Source organism: Larus michahellis, chromosome 4 (assembly GCF_964199755.1).
Source record: "Larus michahellis chromosome 4, bLarMic1.1, whole genome shotgun sequence".
Lineage (NCBI taxonomy): Eukaryota > Metazoa > Chordata > Aves > Charadriiformes > Laridae > Larus > Larus michahellis.
Genome location: NC_133899.1, coordinates 51,837,098 through 51,847,882, shown reverse-complemented (window position 1 = coordinate 51,847,882; position 10,785 = coordinate 51,837,098). Strand labels below are relative to the sequence as shown.

Below are 10,785 nucleotides of genomic sequence, written 5' to 3'. Positions count from 1 at the left end.
TCCCCAGCTGGAGCACTGGGGAAAGGAGGGCGAGCGTGCACCGGCAGCACGGCTGCGTGGCTTCACTGGCTGTAAAACAGGTTCCTTCAAGATGAGCTGTAACCACAAAGGAAAAATATCCCAGAGGTGACGGTGGGCCCGCTCACGGGGTGGTTAAAAGGCAAAGACACTGTCAGGACATACCGTTGGGAGAGGTAAAGCTTAGAAGGTTTAAGCACCACTCAGTAAACCTATGGCATATCCTGGTCGTGCAAACTTTCACTTCAGCCTCTCTCAGGGCAAATGATGCTGAAGAGGACTGACTCCAGGGACAGATGCTAAAAATGATAGGGGCGGGAAAAGATTTCCATGTGAGGAGACAGAGAGAACAAAAAGTCTAGAACAGCTTAGAAATGGGTAAGAGAGAGGAGGTTAGAGCTTAGCGAAGTGAGGTCTGATAGAGAAGAGGATGATCACGCACTGCTGTCCACTGTTTCCTGATATAGCAGTAAGGGGTTGTTTACAGAAAATCAAAAGGCAATACACTGGAAACTGATGAATCAAGTCCAAGCTCCGTGGAGTTAGAGAGAAATTTTCCCTGTTTGCTGACTGCTCCCTCATTATCTTTTGCTGAAATTTCTCACTTTCCTTTGGAGACTGTGACATGGCATCACCAGAACCAGGCTGAACCCGAACCGGGTGTAAACAGACCAGACTCATCTGGGATAGAAATACCTATTTTCTTACACGTGTTGGGTGTGCTCAAGTACTAAGCAGTACACATCTTTTAATAAAGGCTAAAGAATAAGTCTACTTAGACCAGGCCTCTTTAAGACACCAGGCCAACCTCTTGCCTTAAAGTCAATGGAGGAATGATGATTGAGAGCAGCTGAGAATCTGGCCTACATTTTAGAGCATTGGTACTATTTCATGTGTCGATAAATCACTCCAAATAGGATTGAGATTAAGTTGTAAGGGATAATGTTTTGCCTTATTTTATTAGAATTTGCAAAACAAGTAAGATTTTCTCCCTCCTCCATTTCTTCCTTCAAGGTGAGTAACACATATTATAGGGCTTTAGATCTATTCCTGATAGGTGAGCAATATTTACAGTAAATAACATTAATATGATACACAAATACATATATATTTGTATATATAACTTAAAGTCTCCTTCTAATTAAAATTCAATACCACAGAATCACATGGTAAGGCTCTACCAATGTATTAATGGAAATGTCACTATTTTGGGATCATTACTTGAGCATTTTTAAAGTGCACTTAAAACTTGATGACATCACAGTTTTTATCTGAGAGATCCGCTATGATGTCACAGATTTATCCTCCTTCTATTCCCCTTTGGAATAATGGGGACAATGTTGTCCCAAAGTCAAATAAAGAGTCAATAGCAAAGATCCTAACTCAGTCTTCCCCACCCCCAATTTTAGTTGTTGATGTTTTTCTTTGCAACCACTTCTAGTGAAAAAAAACATATGTATACCAATGGCACACTCACTCTGAAATGGCAGATGAAGAAAAGGTGAAGCAATAACTTAAAATCCACACAAACTTCTGGTTCTTAGGAGATCTGTCTGTCATCACAGATGACAATTTACTGGAATGCTCTTGAGCTTCTCTTTATATCTGCAATTCAATGAAATAAGTTATTCCCAGGGCTGTCCCCATCACTTCTGACCCAGGCTGCGGTGCTGGAAGAAAGTCAGAGTAAACAGGAGGACTGCTGATCTCTGCTGCAGTGCAAAAACCAGAAAGCCATCAAGGTAAAGAGGAAACATTTCTCCCTGCATTTTTAAAGAACATTTTATGAGTACAAAAGAGTCTATATGAATTATCGTGTGACCTTTATGTTGAGCTGGGATTAGGTCAGCACACGAGTTTGATTTGCTGCAATGATCAAGGGTTTGTTGAACACTTCTAAGGGGGAGATAAAAGATGACGGTTCAGTTTGGACCTCCCTCTATTTCCGAGTTGCTCTAGGCCTTTCAAATCAGCTTTGGTACACACAGTCTCTGAAATCCAGGAATGTGTTGTAAGAGAAGAAAAAAATGAGAATGAACAATGACATATATTCTACAATAAAGCTCAAAGGAGACAACACTTGGAAATTCCTCATGCACTTGCTATAGCCTTTCCAAAAGGATGCAGGGGCACATCTCTTGTGTCATACTCCTAGGAGAACTATGAAGGAAGAGTACATCAGGCATAACATTCATGTGTCATCCTTTGATTTTCAGCAGATACTTCCCTTTTAATGTTGCTGGCAACGTTTGCACTGGCAGCACACAGTGGACATCAAAAAGCAGTCCTGAGTCCAGCAGCAGATGTCTGAGCTAGAAACAGATCTATGCTCCAGCAGAGTTCATGGGCAGCTGGGGGCTTGGCTTTCTATGCAGAAAGTCTTGAGGAACCTAAGCGAAATCCTTATCTTGATTTTCAGGACTGAAGGCACATGGTTCCTTGATGAGAATTATCAGTTTCAAAGTCTTATATGGCAACAGCAGGAAGAGTCCAGTCCATCTCTTGATGTGATATCTCATGCACAGGTGAGACATGCTAGCAAAGACCCTTCAGGCTGCTACAAAAAGGAGCCCTCTCCCAGCCAATCAATTAAACCATGCAAGACATGGGAAGGAGATGAACATGAAATGGACTTGTCATTCTCTATAACTCTTTCAGAATACAAAGAATAAAAGCCGTCCTTCTCTCTCCTTGGCTTATGAAAAGTGTGGAGAGAAGAAACATTTCCTGAGTCACTGCAGAGGTGAAACCTACAGTTTGTTACAATGAACTGAATCAGATGGATGACCTGACAGACAGGAGTCTGAAAGAAAATATCAATACCTGAAATGGTAGTTTCCTCATTTCAAAACAGCAGTAACAACGCACATTCTAAATGCACGGGTGAATACTGTAATAATACTTTACATTTTCATCCTACGTGGCAGAAACACACACCAAAGATTAATAATCTATTGGCTTGATTCCCCAGCTGCAAAATACCTGGCATTCTCACTGACATTTATGCAACAAGAGGGTAAACGCTAAAAAACCTTCTGTCCCCCAGAAATTGCTATTGTGTACCTTCCGCCCACCTCGAGTTAAGCTCTTCACTGCACAGTGGTGGTGGGACTTGCCAAACACCCCAGGGGTGCAGCTGGAGAGATGGGACAGTAACGCACCTCTCCTCTGCCCCGTGCTAAGACTCAGCCATCAGGACAGCAAAATTATGCTCACACATCTTGCAGCCTGGCTTCTTCAAGAAAGCCACTGTTCCTCAAGGGCTGAGGACATCGCCTGGCAGTGTCAGTCATTCTCGGCTTTGTCTGCAGTGGGGTGAGACGCCGTGCCCCGGCCGGCAGCGCAGGGGACAGAGCTGGGACAGCACCAGTGCTCTCTCTGCAAAACTGCTCCCTGGGAGCAGGGACTTGATGCTCCAGCCCTGGCCCACGGCACCAGCACTGGTAGAAAGGGGCTGCCTGAGCCTGCCTGGCCATGGGAACGTGACAGGGAGCAAGCTGGGCAGCTCTGCTTATAAATCAGTCCCCTACAGACCAAAGAAACCCCCCCCTCCACCTCCTCTCCCTTCCCCTCCAGCAAAACTGAGTTTATCTTATGTAAACCAGACCTGGTTTGGTGCCTGCCCTGAAAAGCCATTTAACTACTGCCAGGGCTGGAGGTCCTTGTTAGCAATTATATCACCATTAAAGATGGATTTGGCTGCCTGCCAGTCCCAGCTCCTCCCCTCTTTGACCAGAGGAAACGCACAGCCACAGTAACTAAAACTTTTCATTTCCTCTGCAGGGTCTTGGACCTTCGGCATCCAACTCCTGGCTTGTCACCTGCTCCCATCTCCCTGGGCAGCATCACAGGCCCGTGGCTGGCAGATACAAATGGCATAAGGAACAGCATGGGAGAGCTGGCGCTGCTTGCTCTGCCGCAGCCTGGGTCTGCAGCACTGCAGTAAATGGCAGCACTTGGCACTTGCGCGCAGTTGGCGGGCTCCAAGTGCTCTACAAAACCAGCTAAGGATTGCCATCCTGCCTTTTTTCCAGAAGTGAGGCACGGAGAAGTTGGGTACCTGCCCACAGCGGTGCCACAATCCGTTATAAGGGGAAATAAACCCCAGATTTTGTAACTCCGCTTAGATGCTGCGAAATGTCATGCTTCCAGATAACCTGAGAGCAGCTCTCACTCTCCAGGCTGGTGGGCAGCCTGGCCACAACCAGCAGCTCTGCTTGAGGGGCTGTCTCCCATTCAGGTCAGCTGCTGTTACCTGAGGCCTAAGTTTGGCAATGAGCATGTGAGCGTCTCTGCCTGTTTGGCTGCAGGTTGTTTCTACAGACACCTCTTGTTGTGGGTCAGGAGAGGGACAGCATCCGCCTGCTCCTGCCCTGGCAATGGTGGTCACCCTGCCCGGCTGCCTAAGGAAAATTAATGCATACTTCCCTTGTCCTGCTGTGTAGTATGTCGAGCAAAAGTATGAGATGCCAAGATCATAACAAATCCAGAACTAGCTAGAGAAGCGGGCTTTCCTGTCCTGTCTGCCTGCTCCTCTCCACAGAACTTACTTTCACAAAAATATAGATCTGGTCGACTGTTAAAATTTCAGGTGGGGACCTCCTTTTGTGCAACACCCATCCTCCCATAACAAAATTGACAAAACAACCCATCTTTTAACCATCTCCTCCATAAGATTTGCATTTTCTGCCCTCCCAGACTGGTGCCAAATTGTTCCCAATACAGTCTCTTTTGCTTTGTCCAGTTTTTTTATGTATCGGGAAAACATAAAGCATTTCCTCCTTCTGCTCTGAAGGACAGTTTCATAGACTAACAGTTGGCATTGCCAACTGATTAGATAGACAGACAGACAAGTAAGATCAACCAAGATGTCTCACTCTAAGAAAGGGCTCCTAGCATTCAAGATTACATTTTTCTCCATTTTATTTATCTTATTTTACTTTCAGATGAACCAGCTGCATCATGTTAAAGATTCCTATCACACCATAGCCACTAACTTTCTTTTCAGTAGATACCGTAAAGTTTTCTCTAATGGAATTTCTTGACATGCTGGAACTGAATTAACCAGATACACAGTGGTGGAAATTGGAAAATATGGAAAATTTCAATTCAGATAGATCTGAAATACTCTTGAGCTCCACTTTAAATCTTTTATGCCAAACGAAGGCTAGTTAAATTTTATTTTGAAATTAAATTAACTTTGAAATTCAACTATTGAAGTGATTGATTCTAAAAAGATTGAAACAAGCATTTTCAACTCTTCCAATAATCTGCCCGTATTTTTTATATGAAATAATTGAACATGGATATATGAATAATTGCGGTTCTCTCTAAAGCACATTTTTTAAAAATAAATTTATTCCACACAGAAAAACCATGCCCAGCTCTACCTGGAATTTCCTTGTGCACAATGCACACTATCCCTCCGGCAGTGACAAGCTTAATTAATATTCCTTTCTACCCCCATCCACTCCTCACCTCCCAAACGACCCCTGTCAAAACACATGCTGTAGGTGTAAAGAACATGCAACAGCCCCATAACACCGCACAGTGCAGCAGAGTCTTCCTTTGGGGCAGAATTTACGAAGCTCCTTTTAAAGAAAGCTGAGAAATAATGTTTTCAAAGTTATTCAGATCAACATTTGCTTCAAAAGAACACATTTAACGGTGGCTTTCCTAGCTCAAGAACTGGCGCAAGGTACGTTTACAGAAATGCTGTAAACTCAGTCCAAGGACATGTCTATGGAAGCACAGTTTGGAGGCAGAACTGGACCCGTGTTTCTTAAAGGTATTGCCTTTTCTGAGCTGCAGGGGAAGCCCTGTGACGCTAACACGAGCTCACCTCCTCAGTGGTATAACTTGGATGCACCCTCTCTTTGTGACCATTTCTCCACTCCTCTGGTTTCCAAGGCTGCCACTGGAGCAGCTCCCCTCCCCAGCCAGTCTTCCCACCACGGGGCAGAAAACTGGGCAACACGGCACACAGATGTGATGAAGGGAAAGCCATAACCAAGCCATGGTTTCATGCAGTATAGTCTGAATTGTTCAATCTCTGGAACAGCCTGAGGTACCTAACACCACTGTAGCTGCCATTACGGGCATGAAGGAGGTAATGCCCCATTTACTGCATCAGTAAAGGTGAGTTTCTATAACCAACCTTTTTTAGGTTTTCCAAAATGGCTTAAAAATGAGAAGGATCACATGAATATGTTTAACTAACATACTTTAAGGCCATTATGCAAACACAGCTTGTATTTAAATACAGCCTCTCCTACTGTAAACATCTGTTTTTATAATAAGGACAGGAAGAACAATTACATCACCCAGCCCGACTTCCTTTATAACACAAGCCTTTTTCAGTCAGACATTCCTGTGATTAAATAAGATTGCGTTTAATTAAAATACATCTTCTGGGAAGCCATCCGTTCTTGATTTGAAGACTTCAAGGGATGTGGGATCTACCATCTCCCATGGTAGTTTGCCCTGATTTGTGTGAAAATATTGCTTGCCTTGCCTACACAGAAGAGTTTTGAAATATGCCAGAGTTTGATCACCTCAGGGGCTGCAAACAAACTTGCACATCCTGCTGTAGCAAGAGAGAGAGAAGCATACAGACCCAGAGTCCTCTAGCTGTTTGCTGCCAGACCAGATTGCTGCTACAAGTGGTCTCAAGATTTGTCTGACAGCAGATGGAGTCGCCCAAGTTGTTCATCCCAGTGGTCATGCAGGAAGGCTGTCCCCAAGGGCGTACCAGGTGACAGGGAATCAGTTCTCAGAGTTTCTAAACTCCTCTTCCTCACCCCCATGGCTGTGCCACGACCTCTCCACATCTCGGTAAAGCGGGTACAGCACTGTTCGCTTGGTGGATCAATCCATATTTCTAAAGTGCGCCAAGATGTATGGCTCTGAATGCATGCTAAAAATGCCACTGAGAGGTGCGTCCCAGCACCTTGCCTTAGACTGAGTCAGTGAAGAAGGGAGACTGTAGCTGGAAGAAGTTCTCAGCATGGAAGAGCTTGCATCTCGTCTGCTGCCAAAGTTACCTGGCGCTGCCTGGCTACACAGCGACAGAGCACAAAGCTGGAGAGATGAAACGCAGACAGACCACTGCAGGTAAGTACCCTATGACACTGATCTCAAACGGCAAACAATATTTTGCCATTGAAGATCTAGCAATCTCTCCCTCCGTCATACCTCATTAGTCATGAAATTTCAGCAAGGCCACTGAGGAATATTTCCAAACTTGAAAGCCACTGTTCACTGCAGAATGGTTGTGGGAGGAGAAAACAGCCAGCACAAACCCACAAAATAGGAAAGCAGGTGTGCATGCAGAGCACAGCTCATTTAGCAATGTCTCTGTCACAGGGATGGAGAGCGCTGATTTTCTGCACCAGCCGATCCCACCAACAGGGCTACCTGAGACTTACATGATGAGCCACCACTGTCTGCATAACACACAGACTAAAACAACAGGCACTTTCCTCTCCATCTGATAATGCAGGCATTGTCCTGCTCCTCTCCCAGGGACAATGCAAATACCAGGAAACTGGAAGGCAATGGCCATTTTTATGGTGGAGCTCCCTAAGCCCAGCAGGCCTGGTAGATGAGCACCAGCCCGAACACTAACCCACCCCGGCTGCCCCCACCGCCAGCACCACCATAAAACTTTCCTCCAGGGCACACACTTCTCAGATCCAGTCCCTCTTGCCAGAACACTCACTTTCTGGTGTCTCTGGTGAATACATACTTGCGCTCCTGGCCACAGCAGCAGCAGGACTTTGTATCAGCGTGAACTGTGCAATGGTCCCAAAGTGCCAGGTCAGCAGGGTTTGACCACACCAACAGATGGGTGCAAAAGCTCATGCAGATGAGCTGTGGCCCCCAAGAGCTCCCCTGGGCCAGGGCAGTTCCAGAGTGGGAAGAAGATGCTTCATTTTACATTTTTCCTATAGCTTTGTCCCAACAAGTACCAGACACCTAGTCCACGGGCTTTACCTCCCCGCATCTGATGCTGAAGTTTCTTTGTACTCTCAGCTCGTCTGAGGGGCCGTCACATGGAAAGTCTAAGGTATTGAATGAACTTCACAGGTAGCCAGTGCAGCTGCTCCAGGAGAGATTTGGTCCAATACGACTAGGATAAATACTTTCTAAATCTTTTTCGAACAGGTTAAAATACTCTTGCTGCAGCCCGAGAAGTGGCTGTGACAGTACATGGGAGAATCCGGCAGCTGCCACGGCTACTTTCAGCGTGCAAGCTGAACAAAATGCAAAAGGTGAAGAAACTATCTAAATAATGAGGGAAAGTGCATTAGGTCAGTATAGCTCATTCTAACTAAGTGTAATTAGCTGGAGAAGGAAGAAAAATTAGCTCACCAATATTCTTTCACAACGTCCTTTCAAGTGTTCAGGGACATTTAGTTTTGAGGCAAAGTTTCAACCAATATAAATATGCCAAATATAATCTTCAGTGTCCTTACCTACTTGTACAAGCAACCCGAGTCACATGCTGCTTGGGACTCTCATAAATTTATATTATAAACCCACTTAAATCTATGCATAGAAAGCAATACACATCATACCCAAGAAAACGGTCATTACCTGGGCTACTTGGCAGTTTGGGGAGTTGCAGATTTTTGACCTTAAAGATGTATCTGGTAGAAATTCTTTAATGTACTCACTTGTCCTCCTAGTGATGTCTTAAATTATTCAGAGACTCAACTGTAATAATAGTTTTTCAACTGATGCTCTTGCTTAATGTTTCTTCATTTCACAGGTAGAGGTTTGTTTAAATCAAGTACAACTATTTCTATTTAAATTTTAACATGATTATGAAAATCTTTCTTTTCACCCTAGGCTGAGTAAATTATTCCCTTCTCTAGAGCTGGGGAAGGTTTTTTAGACAAATTATCTTGTTTGCCAAAAATGCAGTTGTAGAGAATTTGGGGGCAAAATTACTTGAAAATTCAGCTAGATCTTAATAATTATTTTGATAGAAAAACAGTAACACTTTGGAAATGCTGGAATTCCTGATTAGGCAATTCCCAGAATAAAATGCAACTTTAGGTTGCAGAACGTTTTAGTTTAGAAATTTCAAAAAATTAATCAAAAGTGCTTAATTTGACCCTAAGCCGAAGTCATCCCTTTTTGCAGCTTACTTTAGATTGCTCAGAAGACTGACAATGTTACTTTCTATGATCCGCTTCAGGTGATGTTTTTCTTTTGTTCAATTTTCTGAGCTAAACAGCAAGTCAGCTACATCATACATAACCAATCATAATTTTCTGAACAAAAATAAAACGATGAGTCCGGACTGCGTGCTGGCACCGCAGTGGGACAGTGTGCCTGAATATCCTGAACCACCAAAGACAGTAGGCTTTTCCAAGCACCTGTGTGTGCACATACTGCTACTGCTCTTCCTTCAGCGATACTAAAACCAGATTCCTAAAGATCTGCCAAATGAAAGTATTGGATCCAAGGGAGAAAGTGTCACCCTGTAAACATTTTTGATCAGTGCTTCTCTCAGTGACAACGCATTGTTCGTGACCTGGGAAGTATTGAACTAAACGCAACTCTCAAAGCCCCGCTACGAATACAGAGCGGTTGCAGTAAAGAGATTTCCAGTCAAGCCTGTGAAGAGAAACAACTGGTGCTTATCCCAGCCAATAATTCCTTGGGAGATACCTTACTACTTCTTCTTTAAGAAGAAGACTAAACAGAAAGCACAAGGCCACACAAAATTGACTTCTCCATGTCGGTATAACAACCCTCCCCCTTCTATAATGCATGTGAGCCCGTAACGGCAAGCAGCAACCATGCATAGCAGTGAAGAGATTTCATCCGGAGCATCTGTAAAGTACATGATCCTTGTCGTAGAGCCTAGGAGGTATGGCATTAGTGACAGTGAATACCACAGATACCTCTTCCTGTATTTGAGTGTCCATTCGTTTTGATGTGGGTTGTGTCTTTGTGTTCTGGATGGGAATTGTGTGCTGGTATGGCAACACCAGGAGAAAAGTGTTTCTTGACTGCTGGAACTCCTCAGGCCTGGAAGCCAAAAGCTGATGCCCTCTCTCTGAGCAGCTCCCGGCACAAATGACAACTCCAGCTCCCTGCAAATGAAAAAATCCTTCTTACAGGAATGACATCAAATCCAGGCACTCAGAGTTTATGTCAAGATCAGCTTGAATATAGGGTATTAAATATTCCTAATATTGGAATTACCTGTATTTTTCTGAAGCAGGCTCTGCTGCTCTTGGTGTTGTGTACGTAGGCTTTCTATACAAGTTACAACACAGCTGGGGTGCGCATTGCCACTAGGTGTTTTATATTTTCACACTTTCAGTATACCACTTCCCAGTCAAACAGAAACCTTCAGCTAATTATTAGCTGCATTTCAAAATTTTTAGTTTCCTCTTTATCAAAGTTACAAACGTTTAGCTCCTGAATGCATGATTGATTTTTAATTATTCTTGTCTCACCCCTCATGTAAACTGCAGTCATTCGCACTCGCATGTCTCCTTCTCCAATTCTACTGCTCTCTGCAGATTTTAGTCAGAGAATCAATAACGGCAAGGGCCTAGCTCCTCTGCTCCACAACCAAGTGACAAACTACAACCGGTTGTAGTATAGTCAGATTGAATCCCCGGCAGAAGACATAACTACATACCAAATGTAAGACAGACCATAAAACTCTCACCCTTCCAAGGCACAGACACACCAGAGAACAAGGAAGGTCATTTGTCTTAATCCAGTCTCCTGACAACAGAC

General features: G+C 44.1%; 1 protein-coding gene across 4 annotated transcripts in view; it reads right to left on the bottom strand.

Annotated features, from left to right (window-relative positions):
- Nucleotides 1–5,356: 5,356 nt before the first annotated feature.
- DPF3 (double PHD fingers 3) overlaps nucleotides 5,357–10,785 on the bottom strand; it is a 169,080-nt gene continuing 163,651 nt past the window's right edge. For all 4 annotated transcript variants that reach the window (XM_074584752.1, XM_074584754.1, XM_074584753.1 and 1 more), the window contains one exon: nucleotides 5,357–10,127. In XM_074584752.1, the coding sequence (XP_074440853.1) occupies nucleotides 10,057–10,127 (71 nt within the window). In that variant the 3' untranslated portion in view covers nucleotides 5,357–10,056. The remainder of the gene's footprint in view (nucleotides 10,128–10,785) is intronic.